The 22,840-nt window shown below is 37.4% G+C and overlaps 1 protein-coding gene across 1 annotated transcript in view; it reads right to left on the bottom strand.

Moving 5' to 3' along the window:
- MYO10 (myosin X) overlaps nucleotides 1-22,840 on the bottom strand; it is a 155,985-nt gene that overhangs the window by 84,813 nt on the left and 48,332 nt on the right. The window contains exon 3 of the mRNA XM_039346765.1: nucleotides 4,781-4,939. Within this exon, the coding sequence (XP_039202699.1) occupies nucleotides 4,781-4,939 (159 nt within the window). The remainder of the gene's footprint in view (nucleotides 1-4,780; nucleotides 4,940-22,840) is intronic.

Below are 22,840 nucleotides of genomic sequence, written 5' to 3'. Positions count from 1 at the left end.
TTCACAATTATACTAACATTATGAATGGTTATCAGGGATGTAACAGACCCTTCATGTAACTTAACAGTTGCCTCACTTTTCACATTCTTTAGAACTTTTGTTTTAGACAAACTCTCAAAAAACCTATTAAATGCCAAACACATTCAAAAGGTAGCGAGGCTTTAACTTGGAATCACTAAAAAGTTTATTTTAATGTTGGCAAGGAAACATATCATTAAAAAACATTTTTCAAAAATACCGTGGATGTAAAGAAAGATCCATCTGGTTCATGATTTTGGCTGCAACCCAAAGTACCATCCAACAAATTCTGCATACCCAAGGCTAGTTTGTGTTTTGGAAAAGTATATGCCTAGACACACACATGCAAACACATAGAAGGAACATGCCAAATGTGGAATTTCAAAGGCAGTGTATTATATGGTGTTGTAGAAAAGTGTGCTTCCTAATGTAAAAATAAATCAGTAGTGGTCTACCAGATTCCTTTAGGAAGCCCACAGGACAGCACGGGAATTCAAAGTAATGACTTGTTTCTGACTTCCTGCAATCTTTGTCTGAATACAGAGAACAGAAGGTCCATCTTTAGCAATTTGACCCATATTTATTGATAAAACAAATTACATTGTAATTTGAGACACAGTATATTTGACTTTGTCTCACTCTGTTGCTTCCCATTTTTCAAGCTCATTTTTCTGTGAGCCAAGTAGGTCAGCCACTGAACACAAATTAGTACAAAAAATATATAAGGCAGCCCAGCACTTGATAGGCTGTTTCTTCATTTGTATCCTAAGGTGAGATATAATTTATAGTTGCATGCATGCAAGTACCCTTGATTTACTAACACTTCAGTTTGCCTTATGCTTCATTTGTTTACCTAATTTGTAAGGGACAGTGTCCAATTCTCTCCCTAAATTATAAGTTAAGTGTTTGAGGTCAAACATTTTTCTTAAAAGCAATAGTTTAACATATGATTATATGTTTATAGAAGTTTCTACCTAGTCCCATCATTTGTTACAGATAGCTCCAATCATTTAATTATGTGTTGTGTTCTCATAACAAGATGCTATCCAATATGACAGGTGCAACATATTGAAATATTCCTCTATAAACAAATTAAATTAATACTATTCAAGAAAAATGTCCTTCTCAGTAAAGTGTAAGAAGCTTACCTTCTCCCTTCTACAGCTGGAACAAATAAATGCTACAAAACAGACTCAAACAGAAGTGTCGAGAGGAAAGTTTGAAACAAGACTGTAAAGAACCTTTATTTTTATATCAGCTTTAACATTTGATTCACCCAGAAGAATTGCCAAAAGGGAATTTGGTATGTACAGGTGTTTATTTCAGAGGAAACACTGAATGTATTTTTTTTAAAAAAAATCTTTATAATTTATTTGAACATTTTGGTGAAAAGCCGCACATACACACATGCAAATATATGACAGTCAACTAAATAGCAAATATTGTTGCATTCCTGCATATTCCATTTCAAGAGATAGGGCACTGCTGCACAATATGGCCTAGACAGGGGTCCCCAACCCCCAGGCCACGGCCCATTCAGAATGTGAGCATGCACACAGCAGGCAGGTGCACGCACAAAGCTCCATTTATGCGAGTGGCGGGCGTGTGTGACTACTGCTTGTGCAAATGGAGCTGCATGCATGCACACGTGCCTGCCACTCGCACCTAACCCTCCCCTCACCCCCCCTGCTGGTCCGCAAAGCTGGAAATGTTGGGGAACGCCGGCCTAGACTCATCTTGCTTATTTTCTGCTCTGCATGTGCTTTACTAAGTTATTCCCATTTTTTGTTTGTGATACTTTCAGATCTAAAAATTGAGAAATGAAAGAATGGGCACCTCTTGCAGCCAGAGGATGCATTATTCCTCAGGCCTGTGTTTTCTTATGGCAAAAACCAAAACAAACAAAACACACATAGGAAATAAGGATACGGGTCATATATTTAAACCCCTTGATCATTTATATCTGCAAAATTACCTCAATCTAAAGAAAAAGCTGAAACATCAACTGGAAAAAAACCCACACAGAAATTTCTAATGACTATAGACCAGTGATGGCGAACCTTTTAGAGACTGAGTGCCCAAACCTCAACCCCAAACCCACTTATGTATCGCCGGGTGGGTGTGGCTGGGTGGGTGTGGCTACAGTGGTCATGGCAGACAGGTGGGCGTGGCCAGCTCGATGTTGCTCCTGGGGAGGGACACCTGTGGGGCCTGGGCAGGGTTGGGGGAGATCCAGGGGATGGGGCGGTGGGCAGGAGGCTGGTCCTATGGGGTGAGATGAGGCAAGGCGAGGCAGGGTGGGGGTGCCATTGTCGCAGGGTGAGGCAGGGTCCGGGGCAGCTGCTGCCTGGCATCATCGGCCCCCACACACAGAGGCCAGCAAGCGCATGGGTGCTGGGATGCATCCGGCCACGCGGGACCTCGGTGAGTTAGCGGGCGGCTGGTTGAAGAGGATGATTGCCATCTCCGGGGCATGGCACGTGTGCCCACAGAGAGGGCTCTGAGTGCCACCTCTAGCACGCGTGCCATAGGTTCGCCACCACTGCTATAGACTATCTAAAATCACTATATAAGCCTGATGGTTTATCATTCCTTGGAAGATCAGACAATCCAAGAACTTTCTAGCCTCTCACTTTTGTCATAGGTAATCATTTACCATCCACATTTAATTATGGCTTCCAAAATATTAAATGGATTCAAGCTCACTTGTAAATCAGAATTAGTATGCCAAAGCCAGTATCTAGAATATAGATGCTTCTAAACAATATTTATCAGATTAGGAGAACAAAGATTGGAATGTTTAAAATGTTGTTTTGCATTTGGCGAGAAGCCAAGAGAGAATAAAACAATTCATTGTTTCATTTATCATTAATATGTAGTCATTAGCTCCCTGAAAGATCTCTCTTGGGAATAAAGCTACATTGAAAAGCATTCCATAATTAGATGGATCAAGTGTTATTAGAAGAGTTTATGGAACCAAAACGAAGATATAAAACAAATGGAGATCCAATTAAAGTTGATGATAACTGTTCAATATATTATGCTAAAGATGCTATGCTAAAACAAGTTTCATTAGTTCTGGGATATAAAACAATTCATCCAAATACAGAACCTACCTAGAATGTTTAAATAAAATTACTGCAATGGACAAAACAGCCATAAAAAGTAGGAATGTATAGAGAAATAGAATGGGCATTGTTTACCATTTGTTCTTCCTTTGATCTAGGTCACCTTCTTTTTCTCTCTCTTCTGCTCTTAACTAACCCTTTACTATCACACTTAGGCCTTGATAGCTCTTAAAATCTTTTCTTAGGTTCTCTGCCTTTTTCCTGAATTTTCCTTCAAGAATATTCACTAGACAAATCAAGGAGTGTACAGGAAAAAGAGGGTCTCATTCAAAATGCAGACTTTGGCAGGATTTGGTTTATTGTCTGCTTATGTTTTAAATGCTCTATTCTTATTTTTCTTTTAGGCACTGAGAACTATGCACACATTAAAAACAAAGCTATCTTAAAATTATTGAGAGGAAATCAATATCACAAATAGGAGGAACTCTTTCATCACAACAGTACTGAGATAAAATTCATCATTGATAAAACTGCTTGTCCCATGTGATAAAACCGTCACTAATCTTGGTTATGCCTAAAAGAATATATGTGCTAAAAGGCAATGCTTTTAGCTTGAATCACAGAGGATTCATTTCCAAAATTTATTAATCATTCTATTTTTAGCTTTAACATAAACTTGTTTCAATCACTTTCTTTCATGCTGTTTTGACCTCATTTCAGCCTGTATTTACCAAACCAGCTGACAGCCTGCAATCTGTGGGAAACAAATGCATTCAGAGCCAATTCTTAACACCATAATTAGACTGCCCTTGCCTTTAACTATATCGCATATGTACTTATGTGGTTTTCAGTTCTCTTCCCCTCAAAATTTTCTGTGTAAGTGCAACTATCCCATGAAAGAATAACCTTTACAGTACTTTTCAGACATGCTGTCTTTGATAAAGCAAGCCAAGTAACCACCGTACCGCTGGCACATCTAATTTTGGAACCAAGCTTTTGAACACTCTCTCTCTCTGTCTCTCTTCAGTCTTTACCTTATGAAATACAGTTTTTATTTTAGATGAAGTATAAGTCTTAGCTAATTATATTTTCAAGCCTAAGGACTACATATCTGTGAGGCATCCAAATGTTGTCTATGGAAATCTAACCATCAAATAACAAGATCAGTACTGATCTAATACCTGAACATAAGATGCCACTCTACCATCATGTACAAATGGGCTTGAAAGAAATATCTAGAATGAGGAGAAGTGCTCTTCAAAATTAATGGAATTTTAACTTGAACTATCTGAGAATTACAGTCATATCTTTGAATAAAGAATTACCCTCTATCTCCTTGAAGTGGGAATGTCAGGGTGGAGGCTAACTGAAAAAAAAAAAATCTATTGCATTTCACTGTATGATATAACAATCCTAGTTTCAGCATTAATATGGACTGATTTTTAAGCATAATACAATTGATTATTACTGAAAAAATTAAAAGGAAACTCACCATTCTAGACTGAATGCCCTAAAAATGGCTGTTCGTCTATTGGGATCAGCAACAATATTAAGGAATCATTTCCACCCAATTGCCATACACCTTATACCGTATTTACACCATATACTCTCTAAGGGAAAATTTTTTTAATGCTAGATAACATGATCATTCATGAAAAATATTCATGTCTTATTCTGCCCTTCTAGACACTTACATAAATTTTGTCTTGCTGATATCGCTGGAATAAATTGTACATGATAGCACCCTCGTGGAGATCTATCAGTGCTGCCATATCTTCCAGACCATCTGTGCTTGTAGGCTGCATGGGTGTAACTTTTTGGTGTGTAAGTGATCTCTGTTTGTACGTATATACCTGAAAAAAAAAATAACAACAGGTCATTAAAATGGGCAATTTTAAAAATATGAATTTTATTTTTGCTTTTGAAAAACACACACAAGATGCTCATTAAAAGATAAACTGTACCAACTGCCACCTTAATTTTATAGGGATAGTACCCAACAAATTAGTGCAAGCTAAAGTCACCCTATCTATATATGACTTAATCCTGTATCTACTCTGAAATAAAAATATACATTTGAAAATAAAAAAATCTATCAACATGCCCATAATTGTGATTCTAATTTAACTCTACTATTCCCAGTTAAGTACGAAATACATTTATTTAAAAAGAAACCAAAACGTTTTTACTCAGAAATGTTCTCTGAGTATAGCAACAACAAAAAGCAGTATTTTATCCTGAGAATTATCAGGTTGAGAAATTATTTACAGTAGAGAATCTAGTTCTTCAACACCTTCTGTGAGTTCACACAGGGATTTATAGTTTTTTCAATCATGAAATTTATTAGTTAAAAAAAAAACCAAAACTGGAAACCCTAATCAAAAAGTACATATTTATTATTCAATTTTGAGACTGCCTAACTCTTCAATGACTCTGGATGGCTTACAAATAAAAAAAGGAAAAAAATATATTAAAAAATACAGTTGACCAGAAGGCTAACTCAATATCAAAACAACAAAAACCATCAAACAAAAAACCAGATACAACAATAACAAGCCAGAGCTGCACAATGATTTTATCCCAATGTTTAGGAAAACAAGCTGATTTTTAATATTTTTGGGAAAGTCATTAAGGGTGAGAATAATATGGATCTCTGTGGGAATGTCATTCCAGATAGCAGGCGCTGCCATCAAGAAGAGCCGCTTCTGGGATCCTGCAATACTACAGTCTAAGGCAGAGGTGGGCAATTATGCCCCCTTTATGACCGTAGACTTTAGGTCAGAATTACTGAGCCAGCATAGAGAGTTGAAATCCACAGGTCATAAAGGGGTCATAGTTGCCCACCCCTGATCAAAGGTCTCTGTTGCTCACTTATCCTAGACTGCAGCCAGACTGCCCATCCTAACCTGATGGGACAGGTAAAAGTGGTCCCACATGGAAAATCCCAAGCTCCCTCTGAAACCCAACTTCTTATACATTGTTCTTCAACTCCAGTGTTTGTTGGTTGGTTGATTATTTCAATTTGTACAGCCTCCTATCTCAAATATGTGACTTCCAGCAATTCCCAATTTAAAAAAACAATATAAAAACATCAAAACAACACAGCAATTTAAGAAAAATAAAAATAATTCAAAAACCACACTACAACATTCATAGCTGAAGCAGTCCAACATCCATCAATATAGCCATAGCACAAGCAGTATCATGCTCCCAGGTCCTCGTGCCTGTTGCAAAATGACATTTTTAGGGCCATACAGAAAGCTGGAAGAGTTGGGAGTCAATCTAATCTCCAAGAGGTGATGCTTGAAAGAGCAAGGACGATGACAGACAAGGCCCTCTTTGGGGGACCTAATAAGACCCGAGCATGGCAGGACCCCTCCTCCCAGACCTGACTGGACAAGTGTATGTGATTGAACAGAGATGGTCCCCGAAGAGTCTGTACAGCTCTCTGCTTTTGGAAATACAATCTTATACATCTTTTAAAATCTTTCCATGTCTGTGGTGTAAGTGTGAACTCTCATTATCTGCCTTACAAAGCAGATGTTAGAACTGCCAGAGCTCAAAGGCAGCATCACATCTCATGTATGCACAGCTGAGTATTTCATTTCTTTGAAGAATGATAAAAAAAACCTTCTGAGAAACAGCTTAAAAGTAACTTGGATTACATTCAGAAGGCTTTACTATAAGTAAAAAGATTCGGAGTAAACATTCAGAGAATCAAGCAGTTCTTATCCAAGGCCGCACTAATGACTGTCAATCAAGTAACTGAAATTAATATGCGTGCTTTTAGTGTATAAGTCAGGGGTGTCAAACTCAATTTCATTGAGGGACGTATCAGCACTGCGGTTATCCTCAGGGGGCCGGGTGGGTGTGGCCAGGGTGGGTGAGACCTACTGGGTGGCCGTGGATAGAGTGGGTGTGGCCTACTGAGTGGGCATGGCCAGCTGTACATCATTCACGTCAAGGGTGCCTGTGGGGGGCCTGGGCAGTAATGGGACAGATCTGAGGGTCTCTGGCAGAAGGGGGTGGGACCAGGGCAAGCGTCAAGGCATTGTCCACTGGAAGAGCCTGCTGAAACCCCTCCCCTGGAGCCCATCAAGCCGGATATGTGAAGTAGGTGAGGGCCATTTGCTGGCCACTTCCAGGCAATGGTGTATTTCTTCATTCCTCACAAAGAGTGACACCTCCCCAGTGCACGCCCAGGAGGCAGGGCCTACGCGGCAGGGGCCAGTCCCTTGCTGTTTCCAGACGATCTTGTGGAGCTGAATGCATTTCAGCATAGATGGCCACCACAATATTGTACATTGGCTCCTGGGCAGCCAGGGCCAGGACCAAGGCAGCAGGGGCCATTCCCTCACTGTTTCCAGGATGGCTTCGTGGGCCACATGAAACCATGTCGCAGGCTGCATCCAGCCCCAGGGCCTTGTGTTTGACATGTCTGGTATAAGTGTTAGTTTGATTAGAGCAGGAGTAGGCAACCCAAAACACTCAAAGAGCCACTTGGACCCATTTCCCACTGAAAACAAAACACTGGTACCTGCAAAACCCTTTTGATATCTAAAATGAAGATAACACTGCATATATCTTTTTTTACCTTTTACAACACACACACACACACATATCATAAAGGTAAAACAGGATATATGCAGTGTTATCTTCATTTTAGATGTCAAAAGGGTCTCTCTCTCTCTCCCTCCCTCTTTCTGCCCTTGGTCTGCCAGTCCTCTTCCCCCACTCTCTTTCTTTCTCTCTCTCTCTTTCTCCCTCTCTTTTTCTCTCTCTCTCTTTCTCTCCCCCTCTCTCTCCCTCTCTCCGATCTTCTGCTCACCTGGCAAGCTGGCTTCAAGCTGTTCTCCAACAAGCTCAGAGGTAGGCAACCTCGTCTTTTTTATGACTCATGGACTTCAACTCCCAGAATTCCTGAGTCAGCATAGCTGGGCTAGCTAGCTCTCTCCTGCCCTTCCTGTTTCCTGCTTCCTGCAGAGACACAGCAAAGGGAGGAGCCCTGCCCAAAAAGCTTTTCAGCTGGTCGGAGAACACCATGAGTCTACTTTTTTACACACACACACACAAACAAAACCACAAACACAAACACAGAGAGAGACAGAGAGAGAAGCAAGGAAGCGCAAGTGCCTCTCTCTGTCTCTCTCTGCAAATGGCGGAGGAGGCTGGGAGCCACAGGGGAAGGCTCAAAGAGCCGCATGCGGCTCTGGAGCCACAGGTTACCGACCTGTGGATTAGAGGAATCCAAATCCTAAAATTAGCGGGGGGGGGGGTTGTAAAAAAATATTTGGAAGAATATGCCACATATTATTATAAACATATAATAAACATGGTCATGTATCAGAAAATTTTAGGTTTGATAGAAATCTTCGAAACTAATTTATAGATGTCTTATTTGAGTTTGTTGATATTCTACATATTATAAGGTTGGTGATATGAAAGCATTTCTATGTATCCACAATAAAAACTCTCTATTATCTTTCAGGGTGTGAATAGCCAGTTTACTGTATAGAGTGGCATTGGAACATGGAACTTCTGATTTTATTGGTGACAAACTTTATAGCTGACAGTTTGATGCTCCCTCTCTCTCCCTCTGTGTCCCAGGTTTCATTCCCTTTCTACAGGCATTATTCATGTAGCAGAAATAGCATCCCTTATGTATACAGTAGTAATGTCTTTGAAAAGTCTACTCAGGCTGGCTTGTTCAATGTGTGTCACCCAGATAGTAGCTGTAATTTCGTCATAATGATACACAGGAACTTCCTAATTAAATAAATAAAATTAAAAACTTTGTTCATAAAAAGGTGTGATGGAATGTGCACCTGCAGCAGCAGAGGGGGAAGATTTTGCCAACTCAGAGCTTTCTAGGAGATCCAAATCAAGAGTGCACTGGATAGGATTGAGGGGAAGAAGTTCAGGATAACCACACCCTAGAATCTTACAGCATATATTAAGATTATAGCTTTAGTTTGACAAGATTCTATCTATTAGATTTAAGCAAATACAGGACTGGATTGGATTGGATCTCATTTTCTCATCTTTGGGCTTTGGCCTGACAGTAAGTGGATAACTTGCCATGAAACTTTGGGGCTTCTTAAACAGAAATAAACTATTATTTACATTAATTAAATATGAACCTCAACCTCCTGTGAGCTTGAAGCATTCACATTCCAGCTCTCTTAAATATACTGTTCAAAGCTACGGATTTCTTGTACAAGTTTGCCAAACAGCATAGCCTCTAAATGGGATTCTCCTTAGGTTTGTTTTCTTCCCAACTCTTCTTTGGCTCCTACTTCCAGTTCTTTATGATGTCTGTTCTTTTAGCATTTTCTCAGCTTTTTGCAATTAGACAAGCAATGGGTAGCAAGAATTGAAGGCACAACCAACAGAACAGAAGACATTGCATTTGACTCAAGAAAACTGACCAAGGAACTGAACTTTTTCTCTAAAGAAGAGGAGGAATGTTTAGAAGGTCTTGCTCCTAAAGTAAACTCTCCATTTAACAGACTTTGATTTAGTAGACTTCAGATGCAATGGACAACATTTGTCTATGCTTGTGTAAAATCTCACCCACCGTTTATGCATGCATGAAATCTTATTCCTATTTTATTCATGGGTAAAATATTTTGAATTCCATTCAAATTTAACAAACATTCTCTTTTAATAGGTACCCATTCCCCTATTAGTCCATTAAATCAAGGTTTTACTTCTGTACTACTGTAGTTCTCACTGATCCTTACCCTTTCCCTCTTTTGTTCTAGTTGTCACCTAATTTATTTATTTTTATTTATTTATTACATTTCTGAACTGCCCAACTCCTTCAAAGAGTGACTCTAGGCCATGTGCAATAAAATATGTACCAATAAATCTGGACATTATGCATGAGCAGTAAAAATCTTAAATTCTTGTATTCTAAATGCAGATTAAGAGTTTACAGGTATTCTTACTGAATAGGAAAGCTACATACACACATGCAACTTCATTTTGTCCAATTTTTTCAAATGTAAATCTTTCTTAACTTCATTGTTTGACTTTATTTTGATTAATGAAACATCGGATATTCCATAGTACCTTTATACGTAAATGTCATACTCACATCTTGATTTTTTTTTTTTAACAACCTCTTTGGCTATTTGCCTCTGCAGTCATTTTCTGTTTTACTTTCTCACCCTATAAACTGCAATTTGCTTGTGGCTTTCTAAAAAGAGTACAAGAAAAATCTCAGGCAGTCGTCAGTACTCCTAGAGACAAAAGTTTCTCTGTGTTGAAAAAGTGTGATCAAGCAATTAAATTATACTGCCGTGATTCAATGAGGGTAATGTCAGCCATGGCCAATAGGGGATTTTACAACGGGTAATGTGAGCCTGGGACTAAACCTGTAAAATTCCAAGGAAACACAAGATCTCTTGTTAGAAATTTATACAAATTAAGGTCTAATTTTCATTCTAATGGTTAATCTGCATTGGAATTCTTTCACTTTTATTTGGAAGCAGGGACTCAATCAAGTCAAGGTTCTACCATATAAAAAATAAAAAATATCTGCACTGAGAGGAGAATTGGCACATCAAGAATGTGAGATTCAGACTAGCCTTTTACTTCAGATATTAATATCTTACATAGAGCAGAATATTCTGTTGTTTGAGTACTCAATTTTCAGGCTAAAGGAATAACATTCAAGTATCAGTTTACTAACTCAATTACTTTCCTGCCTTTATAAGTATTTTTGCTCTGAAAAAAAAAAGTTTGGGAAATTAGTTAACTATTACTCTAGATTGATCAATGTACTTTTTTCCAAGCCAAAGTGGGAGATGAAGACTTTAAAAAAAAAAAAACCAAGAATGATTTCAATTGAATTGTGCCAGTCACACTTAATAGTTGATTTTATACATTAATTGGATTATGTGTAATTAAGTTGGTGTTAACTCAGCAATCACATTAATTTTTCCTTGATTTTATACATTCTGCATTTTAATTATGTTCCCTATCAATCAATACCATTACCAATGTACATTTGAAAGAAATCATTCAGAGATTTCTCTACTGGAATTAGAGCTGAAACAAGTCTACCTGTACTGTACAACAGAAATAATGGAAGCTTTCCCGCTTAAAGATACATAGAATTGTTTGCTTCCACTAATTCAGTTGTTGACTGTCCACTTCTTGTATTCTTCCATCCTATACTGTGCTACATATAAAAAAAAGAAGGAAAAGTGCGAACTAAGGCAAAATAATACCTGACACCAAACCATTTCTCAGAAATACTCTCAGACATATATGACTGGAGGCAGAGTGGAAGATCAAGAAGATAACACATGAGCACTCCTGTGGCATGTATTAGCTGGTGTAGTCAAGAATACATATTATTTTCTTTTTCTTTGTACGATTATTTGTATTTTTTGTATTTGGTTTGTATTATATGCCATAGTCAGAGCATATCTGGTGGAAAGCAATAACTAAACACATCGTACTGAGAATGTCATTGCACAAAGAGCGAAATTATAATTTTCCAAAATATTTTACAGTTTTTCTTAGATACACATATCCTGTAGATCCAAAATAGGTTACTATTATAGACAGCAAGTAAAGGAATTAGCTGCCCTTGCAGGATCCAACCTGGGTCGGTTACCAGAACCAGGAGTTTAGTCTTCCAAGTTTTCAGATTCATGCTGGAGCCCATTCTCAGGGAATTCTTCTCTCACAAGAATGTGTGGTGCCGTTCTCCAAGGAGATGACCCCTGGCATTTCTGCACAAGTCGCACAATAAAATGAGCCCCCAACAATAACATGTGTAGAAATGCAACTACATTTTCACTTCAGGGAACAGCATAGTTACACTCACGTAAGAGAAATGGCTTTAATCTATTTTTTTCATGGAAATGGAAGAGAGCATATAACATAGGAAACAGCTCTATGATTTTTTCCTCCTTCTCAACTCCTCCCAAAATATGCTAGTGCCTGAATTGAGCTAGCAGATGAAAGTTAATGATAACAATTACCTAAGAATAGAATAATAGAATAGAATAGAATGGAATGGAATGGAATGGAATGGAATGGAATGGAATGGAATGGAATAGAATAGAATAGAATAGAATAGAATAGAATAGAATAGAATAGAATAGAATAGAATAGAATAGAATAGAATAGAATAGAATAGAATAGAATAGAATAGAATAATAAAATATTCTTTGTTAACTAAGTGTGATTGGACACACAAAGAATTTGTCTCTGGTGCATAAGCTCTAAGGCAGTGGTTCTCAACCTATGGGTCGTGACCCCATTTGGGATCGATCGACCATTTCACGGGGGTCGCCAAGCAAGGCTGTCCGCCATTTTTTCCCCCTTTTCTGGCGGGTGCCTTATCTCCCTTGGGCTGGGCCAGCTGGTGGCCTGTTCCGTCTCTGCCGCTTGCCAGCTACGCCTCGGCCGGCGCAGGGGGCGGCATCACGCATGCGCGGCACTCCCGGGCAGGGAAAGTCCTCAACTTACAACCGGTCCTTGACTTACGACCGGTTTAGTCCTCAACTTACGACCGGTTTAGTCCTTGACTTACAACCGGTTGGGGGTTGCGGCATTAAAAAAATTGAGAACCACTGCTCTAAGGTATATAAAATGAGAAAGAAAAAATGAAAGGTTCAAAAACAATGCTCAAAACTAGGAACATGAAAACTCTGTCTGAATGTAGTCAAATGTTGGGGGGAAAACTAAAAATTGCAGTTTGCATTCCACCCAACAGTAATCAAGCAGGACATCAGGAAATAGATAGAGGGGTAGTAATGGATAATTCAATGCCACACTGAAAGAGAAACACTCCAATTGAAGGATCACTAACAATGAAATAAAATTAATGCAATATGAAAATATTTTTTTAGAAACTTCTGGTGCAAACACAATTGGAGTACTGTGTATACTTCTGATAACTGTGGCTCAAAAAAGATGTTATAAAAACTCTAGAAAAATTACTCATGGAGAAACTCTTCTAAAAAAATTAAAGTAAAAAAATCATGGTATTAAAAATGATGGTGGGTGTGGAAAAAGTAGAGAGGAAAAAATCCTCCCTTTCCAAATAACCCAAGGCCATCCAATGGAGCTGAATAGTCAATAATCCAAGGTAATCTAAAAGTAAATGCTTCTTCACACAGTACACTTTTCTCCCATGAATTGCACTATAATAAGATATAGTGATGATCAATAATCTGGAGAACATTAATATTAATATTTGGAGCTGACCTTAGGGTTGCAAGGGAAGCAAGAAAGAAACCTGATGAAGAAGCAAATGTACAGCAAGGTATGAAAAACTATGAAATGTAATTTTGAAGGTTGGAGTCAAATGGAAATAAATTAATGAGGAATTATAAGTGCCATTCTGAAGGGAGGGGGGAGGTTTCACTCTGTTGGGAGGAAGGCTCACAGATGTATTTCCTTTACTTTGTGTTCTCCATCTTTGATGTAGCTCTTTGGGTGTGAAAAGGGAGAGGAATGTTTTGCGCGGGAATTCTTTAGATCAGTGATTCTCAACCCTTCTAATGCCGTGACCCCATAATACAGTTCCCCATGTTGTGGTGACCCCCAAGTGGGTGTGGCCACCAATAAGAGGGAGTAGGACAGCTAGGGAAAAGGGAAAAAAATGGCGGACAGCATGGTTTGGTGACCCCCGTGAAATGGTCATTCGACCCCAAATGGGGTCCCGACCCACAGGTTGAGAATCACTGCTTTAGATCTTGCCTTGCTTTTCTGCTTTCACTGTCTCTCAATAAAAGTTCCTGTTGAAACAATGCCAGTTTCAAGAGTTCTGCTTTCTTGGGAGTACTAGCTGAGGCAGGACATTACAAGATCTAAAGAATTTCCATGCAAAACGTTACATTACAATTTCCCTTCTCAAACCCCTCCACCATACCCAACTGTCCACTTTGTTTCCAGCCAATCCACAGATGCAAAGTTGTTATGAGAAATGGAGTGATAAGGGATGGTTACCAGACGTTGCATGTCTTTACAATGCAGATGGCCCCTGGCACATTTCTCCCCAACAGTTGGGCTGAGAGAAAATGACTGGCCCTAATTCACCTAGCTGGCTTTCCTGGCTGAGGCAGGACTAGAACCCACTGTTTCCTACTATCCAACCTGGAGCCTTAAGTCCTATATCAGTGGTGACAAACCTATGGCACGGGTGCCAGAGGCAGCACTCAGAGCCCTCTCTGTGGGCACACATGCCATCGCCCCAGTCCTAGGCCTTCAGCTGGGTTTTATAAAACCTTTTCGCTTTAGGCCTCCGCCACCGTGTGCAAAAAAAAAAGGTTCAATCAATCAGTCAATTTCAACTTCTCGCGGGGAAAAAAAGATCTCGCAAAGTTGGAATTGATTGATTGAACTTTTTAATCCCACCCTGTCTGCCGTTACCACCGCAGCCATGCCCACCCAATGGAGAACACCCACCCAATGGGCCACACCCACCCAATGGGTCACATCCACCAAGCACCCAACGATGCATAAGTGGGGTTTGGGTTGCAGTTTGGGCACTCAGACTCTAAAAGGTTCGCCATCACTGCCCTATATTAAAATTGGTTTTCAGTTGCTTCTTTTCTGTGCAAAAATTGATTTGATTCTAAACCAGCTAAGAAAATCCTGTTTGGATCAAGACACTTTGACAGCAGCACACAAGGTATTTAGTGCAAAGATCAAGCTATTATGTCCTCCTATTGGACATGTGCCCTCCCACTCGTCAGTTCTTGCTTTTTACTATGGATAGGTCTTTCTGGATAAATTTTATGTATTCACAGTTCCAGCCACTTTTGCCAAAATAACAAATCTAGTATTGTGTTATATTTCTGTGATGTCCAAATGGGGTTGAGCTTGAGTTACAACATTGCAATATTGCTTTTGTCAGACGGATATGTTGGCAATGCCATATATGTGTATTTTCCTATATATTTATATAGACACACAAACAATACACATACAAAGTTATACTGAATTTACACAGCCAAAGTTAAAGCATCAAAATGCACAGTCCTTTTTTTGAAATCATAAGCAGTTTTTTTAAACATCAAATTATCTGTCCATGCAGGTTTTTAAAGTTGATAACCTGCACCTTGAATTGCACTTGGAAATCTAATGGGAACCAATACAGCTCATTATGTAAGCATACCATAATATACCTAAAATTGCATGGGCTGCTGTTTCTGAACCAGTTACATCCTTTTTTGCTTTTCAAGGATAGTCCCATATAGAGGGTATTGCAATAGCCCAGTTGAAAAGTAACTAAGTGTAAGGACTGTGAACAAGGACTCCCAACCAAGGACCAACCACAACTGGCATACAAATGAATTTATACAAAGGCCCTCTTGGACTTGGTTGCCTCTTGCTTAGCCCCTCTTCATTTCCCAAAGTAATTAGGGTTAATTTAATTTCAACTCTAAATACAATTACATTACCAAGCATTATACTAAGAATATTTTAAAGATAAAATGATGGATTAAAATCAAGCCAGCACTTCTGACTGATTAACCAATAAACAAAAGTTGTGAGATACTCCCTGAGACACCTTTTAAAATAGTATCACTTGACACATACTCACTCACATGTATGTTTTCAGTGGCCCAAAAGTGGGTTTACAACAGGAAATGAGAAAAATACTTCTTTGAAGACTGTGCCAAAATATTCCACATCATTCTTGATCAAGCATCTTTCCAATGTTTATGGTTATATAGTTCTGCAGACTAAACCTAACCTACAACAAAATAAATCTACTAGTGACTTATATTATCCATTCTTTATCCAAATCTCATTTCCTACAAGCACTCAGAAAAAAAAAACTGTTTTTCACTCAATATATTACATTCTCAAACCTTTTTATTAAAGGCAATATATTACATTCTCAAACCTTTTTATTAAAGGCAAATTGATGGAGCTTATTTTTTATGAGAAACCTGACTGCTGATTTGACACTCTACACAGCAATGTTTCTCAGTTAAGTTAAGATTGCTGGGCTTCAACTTCCACAATTCCCCCAGCAGTTGAAGTCCATGTATCTTAAGCTTGCCAAGGTTGAGAAACACACTCTATGAAATTAAAATACTCTAATTAACATAACTTTACTGCCATTATTATATAGTTTCCAAAATTTTACAAAACCTATTTTATTATTGGCTTATGCAGTGGCTGAAGACTTTGTCATCCCTTACACTTCATGCCAGGGCAATATTTTTTATTTTTTTTAAAAAAAACCTGTATCTATGAAGTCATTAAAATACACAACTGAGCCAATAAAATTGGAAAACCTCTCATACTCACATTTCTTGTCAAACTTGCAGTACCACTTTCAAGGCATATCTGATTTATTATTATTACAACATTAATTTATTCTGATTCTTTTACAAACAACCCCCATAATACATTTATTAAAAGAGAATGCTATTAATGAACATGGAGGAGACAATTCTTTAAGATTAAAATCAAGGCTTCTTTAGATCTTTAATCTGGCATTTTACCAAGGGTGTGGAATCTTTTTGTAGCCAATTAGATTACTTTTTAATCTCATACCATTATTGAAAGCTACAGAGACAATGGAAGCAATCAGATAGTATCAATAGAAAGAGCAAGCTGAGAATTTTCAGGTTATGTTTCTTGTTTTTCTTTCATTGATAATTGGTGGGTTAAGCAAACTGGATGCTTACCACATCAATTTATTTTTCTCATCTTAAATTAGTTGGAATTGCATTACTATTAATAGATAGCTTTTCATCAAATATCCCTGGTACAATTTTGAGAATTTGGGGGGGTTGCAAAAAAAAAAAAAAGTTACATGATCCTGAATTATACTAATAAATCCTCAAGAGGCACAATTTCAAACACTGCTCCTTACCTCATTCACAAGCACAACATTTGGTTTCTGGTTTATACAAAACAAAATGAAAACTTTGGTTAACACCTAAGTGTAAGTCAGGTAGAGTCCTTGTTTGTGCTTCTCATCTGTGGTCAAATTCCAACTACACTCTACTCGCTAGGAATAAACAATAAGTTGTAGCTAATAGCAAAAATGGATTGAAATGTAGATTCCAAAAATGTCATGTGAATCACAGGCTTCCTGGGGTTTAATTAAAAAACATTAGATTACAGTTTGAAGTTATATCAGAATAGGCCCCAAGAGAACATTACTGTATATTTTTTTCTCACAAGTATCACCAAGCTTTACACATAAATGAAATCTTTCTCTTAATGTACAAATATTCCTTAACTTTCCAGCAATTTAAGTTTTCTTTAAAGATTCAGCGCTGTAGGTATTTTCACAGAAACTCACAGACACACAATGTTTAGAGCAGCCAACCAACCAAATACTAGTGCTAACAAAAACCGGAGAAAAACATTGTGAGAGGATTTTAACATAACAGACGTCCAAGGTTTATTTAACCTTGAGAAATCCTTTTAGTCCAGCTGTGATAACAGGTTCCAGTGAGAAGAAAAAAAATATCGAGACATTATTTGTTCATTTTAAGATTCTAGGTCAGAGTGTTTTTTTTTTACAAAATCAGAAGGATTAATCTTAGGCTTTTAACCAGAACAGCTTCTTTCTTTCAACCTTATTTTTCCCATGCTTTTTATTTTAGCCTATGGTGGTGGTGGGGAGGAAGTTGTCTTCAGTTTCCTTGTGTGATCAGCTTCAATTTCTATAATACTTATGTTCCATTTTATATTCCTCTATTCTGTATTATTTACAGCATTCTTTAATTTATACTAGTGTTATCTGCTATAAAATATATAGCTTCAGCAAGCCAAGACTTCAGAATGAAGTATTTTAAGCAAAGGGAATTTCATTCATCAGTAATAAACTTGGACAGTTCTTCTGCAGCTTAAATCTAGGGCTTTGTTCTTCATTTCAAACAATCAAATAATAGCATATAACACATGTGTTAATGTGTGATCCGTAAGGGTGTTTTTTGAGTAGACTACCATATGTTGAAGTTGCTGTCATTCCAGTTATGTATTTAGAGAACTTTATCCATTTGCAACACATTTATGCTAAACCAGGATGCCTATACTACTTAGAAATACTTAGCAGCTTTTATTCTTGACTGTATCACACATATGTGGGCAATAAAACAAAGGTGCCTTGCTGCCTGAACCCATTGTTTTCCTGATGACTCCTAATTCCTTATCAGTAAGAATTATGTATAATATGGTGCACTGGGAAACATTTCAAGCTTCCATTATATATTACACATGGCTGAGTTCCAAACTGATCAGAGGATACAGATCAGCTATGCAAAACAAAAGTGATCAAATCTGAGATGAGGGGACAACTCCAAGTCTGTCTCTGTCCTTCTTTTTCATGTTGAGAGAAAAAAAGTCTGAACAGTAGAGGGTAGAAAAACTATAGTACACTACACTAATCTCACATTTACATTGTGTTTTAGATTTTTGGAAAGGGCTACAATGAGTTTGCATGCAATTCATCAACAAAAACAGTTCATGTCACAATTTTTATGGGTCATTTAGTTTGCTTAAAATGTTTTGGGGGCCTTCGGTGTCTTTATGCATGACAGTGACACTAAATGGTTGTAGTGGATCCAGAATTAAAAACAGGAGTCATCTACAGTCAGAATACATGATGAAAAGTCCTTAATCTCACAACACATAGATAAACTCAACATCGTTTCAAATGGGAAACTATTATAATTCTAGCCATTCATATACACACATATGCAGACATAAGAAAATGCTTTTGTTGTTTAAATGTTCCTTATAACTGAATTTTTCCCTAAGTGCTGTTCATCTATCTTTAACATGATTATTGTGTTACTACAATATAGTTCAAGGCTGAAGACTGTTAGTTCAAAGCCAGACCAAAATGTTAAAACCATTTTTATTTATTAATTTTAAAAAGGGCAGGAAGAAGTGTAAGTCCCAAAGAAAAATTATCAATAAAAAAATTATGGGTTTCAAACCAACAACCTTTGCCTTACAAGGCAAGTTATTATGACTATGCTTTTACTGAAATCACAGTGAATGGACATCTAAAAAGGTAGAAAGATGGAAATGGTTTTTGAGTTGGCTTGTTTGTTTTTATTAAAGCCTGAATTACTGATTTCATATTAAACTAAAGAGTTCCTGTAATTCTAGAGAATTCATTTAGCTAGTTCTCAAAGGTAAATACAGTAGTGGCTAAAATTGTGGAAACCTTTTGGGAAAAGTGTATTTTTGAGGTTTGATGGCTAATAACACCACTTTTTTTCTGGAGTAGTACCATAAAATTATATATCAATGGAAAGATAATTTAATCAAGAGTGTAATGCAACAAAGTGTTCAATTATCTGTACTGTATTCTATGAAAAGTTATAGCCAAATAACCAGAAAAAGGAAGCACAACTTGCTTAAGTTGATATCAGGTAGCTTTCCTTCATCTGACTATAGCCAATGAGCATGTGTGTTGTAGCCAATGAGCATGTGACATCTTATTTTGGCAATGAGCCAATCAGATCATAGTAGGATTCAGTTATTGATGGCATGTATTGAAGCTGAGAGGACATTTGTCAGTGTGTTATGTAATCGGTATCAAATTGGTTGGGGTTTTTTGTGTTCTTTCATTTAGTGAGCTTGTAAAATGTAATAAAATTAAAGTAATGGTACAAAGAGTTGACTGGTTGCCCAGAAAGCGATGTAAAATAGTATTATAAAGTGAACAAGGCTGCAGTTATAAAGAAATTAGAAGAAAAACTGGTGGAAGCTTAACCGAAGGTGGCATTTCTACTGTACACTTTTCCCAAAAGATTTCCACAATTTTGGCCACTACTGCATATAACGTAACAGAGCAAAAGCAAATATTGATTATTATTTGTACATTGACCACAAATAGCAAATTTCACATTTCTTAAATTGGTATTATGAAACAGGATGCCAAATATAAATTAAAATTCACCTTAACAACTATCATTGTTAGATAGTATTTGCACCATACATCTACTTGTTCCTATTTCATTGTGAACTAGCTACTTTTCCATTATGTATAGACATTGGTGATTCACTAGAACAAATGTTTATGTCAAGAGAAAGGAAACTGGGACAAAGGTTCTCTGATATATTTTAGGTTTCACATACAACTAGATGAAAAATGTACACAATCAGCATGACAACTGTGTATGCACATCTATATCCCTCCCTCCCCCCCTCCCATATATCTATCCAATACTCCAATGCCAATAATGGAACAATAAATTACTTCTTATTTAATAATTACAAATTACTTCTAAACCCTAGTTTGGGTAATGAAACATTTGCAAAAATACAACCAAACTCAGAGAGCACCAAGGTTCCCTCATTTTAGCCCTGAGCTACAAATATTCTCCTCTATTGGTAAATTACTTCTTCCATAAACAAATGCTAGTGTCACAGAAATAACTTTTGCACAATCCCCAATCTCTACAGTAATAAGCTTGCTCATCTAATCAAGGTTAGTTTTTTTTTTCTACCTCATGTTTTAGGGTTTTGCCCCTTGCTCCTACCCTCTACCAACCCTCCTTTGAGTGTCTTGAAGTTTCAAAAGGCTCTTAAAAATGCCTCTTTTGGCAAGAACCTTATGAAGCTGGAAAACGTTTCTTATTTATTCTGACAATTATTGTAATATTAGGAAACATTTGTATTATTACATAAGAAATTACTTTCCACTGTTTACACTATTTGATTATGATATGTTTACACTGTGTATAATTTTTATTTACTTATGCTAGTGCAGTTACTTATGCTACATACCTACCTATGCCATGCATGCACTACATAAAAGTACTAAGGAATTTGTGAGTGATACACACAATATGCCTGGTAGTAACTGGCTGAATTGCCAATCTATGGGAATGGGGGGGAGGGGAATTGAGCAGAGAGAAGACCCTGCACAAATGAAGGAAAGCAAGGAAATAGACTGGACTTAAATAGACTAGTGAGGAAGAGGCCGGGGGAATAGTATCAGATGATGAGGAAAGAAGACTAATAGAGAAGAAAACAAAAAAATCCAAAACTTTAGAATGCATTAAGAGTTCTTGGCAGAAATGTTTTAGATCAAGTTTCTTGCCGGCCAATAATGTTCTCCTGCAGGATAATATTGTATACTATATGCAGCCAAGAGTTCAAGCAAGTCATTCCAAATCTAGTTTTCATGCCTTTCCCCCCTCAAGTAGCACTTGATTGAGTTTGTTGTTTTAGAATATTTATTTTGCGGTTCACAAAACAGATGAGTCTTCCAAACACAGATATGCATTCTGTTTTATTTCTCAGCACCTCCTTTGCCTTTATTTTTGTCTGGATTCTCCATAGGGAGCAATAGTGCTTCAGCAGCAAAATCAGACAAAGATCAAATAAAGCAACATTACCACCATTGCCAATTTTTCCACAGCAGGAAAGTTTTTGTGTTATAACTGTGACTAAAACTAACTTCTGACATCGCAATCTCAAACATTCTGTCTCAAAATTCTGTTCCACAGATTACAGACTTACTATCAACTTTGAGAACAAGTTATTAAATGTCTGCAATAGCATAATTAAAAAATATATAGGTAGTCCTCATTTAGTGACCATTCCAAGGTTACAACAGCACTGAAAAAGTGACTTGTGACCATTTTTCACACTTATGACCATTGCAACATCTCCATGGTCAAGTGATTTACATTTGGATGCTTGACAACTGACTCACATTTATGACAGTTTCCCAGGGTTATGTGATCCCCTTTTGTGACCTGACAAGCATAGTCAATGGAGAAACCAGATTTGCTTAACAACCATGTTACTAATTTAAGAACTGCAGTGATTCACTTAACAAATGTGTCGAGAAAAGTCATAAAATTGGGTAAAACTCACTTAACAGATTTCTCACTTCGCACCATAAATTTTGGGCTCAATTGTGGTCGCCAGTTGAGGACTACCTGTACTCAATATATTATACAAGTTATCAGTCTCATCTATTTTCTTTGAGCTGCATGCATTTCTCCTGGACAACACAGACACCCTTCCTCTTAAGCACATCAGAAACTGTATTTTTGCTATACCTAAGCAAAGCTTTATACTTCTGTGTCACTCAAAGCTTTGAACAATTAATCTAACTTCACACTGACAGAAGCTTTTTAACTGTGCTTCGCATCTGAACATACTGTATACCAACTATCAAGACATAAAAGTATGGCGGGTACACAGGGGGAGCAGATTGATTTATTTTGTGTAAACAATTTTTTTCTTCCTAGTTTTTTTTTTTTTTTCCTGGAAGTGCAGGGTCCACTTTTTTCAGATCAACCAAGTGTTGATCCACTGGTTGCAACAGGAATTGATCGACCAGCTTGACACCCGGATTCTGTGATGCAATTGTGACTGGCCCAAAGTCAATTACCTGACTTTCATGCCTAAGGGAAGCCTAGAATTCAGCATCTCCTGATTTCTAGCCTGATGCCTTCACCACTAGATCAAACTGCATGTCTGTGTAAATAACTAATATATGCCTTAAAATCCAAATTTAACCTTTCAAACTGTTTGTACGTCTGCATTAATCTCAACACAAAAATAATCCTCTTTCTTTAATGTAAGAAAAGCATAGGAAAGAACAGATGGGATTTGAACCTATATAGAGAATCAACATTTTAAGTATTTGCATAAATAAATTTTAGAGGCTTTTGTGAGATCCCAAAAATTTATAAAGATTTATATTGATAAAAAAAAATTATAAAGCTAGTCCAGTTTAATGTAAATCAGCAAACATTCAAGCTACTCCCCTCTTTGTTCTT

Source organism: Crotalus tigris, unplaced genomic scaffold, assembly GCF_016545835.1.
Source record: "Crotalus tigris isolate CLP2741 ecotype Arizona unplaced genomic scaffold, ASM1654583v1 scf7180000018018.2415403412:4055106, whole genome shotgun sequence".
NCBI classification, from domain to species: domain Eukaryota; kingdom Metazoa; phylum Chordata; class Lepidosauria; order Squamata; family Viperidae; genus Crotalus; species Crotalus tigris.
Note: the sequence above shows the minus strand (reverse complement) of the source record. Positions and strands in the feature narration are given on the sequence as shown.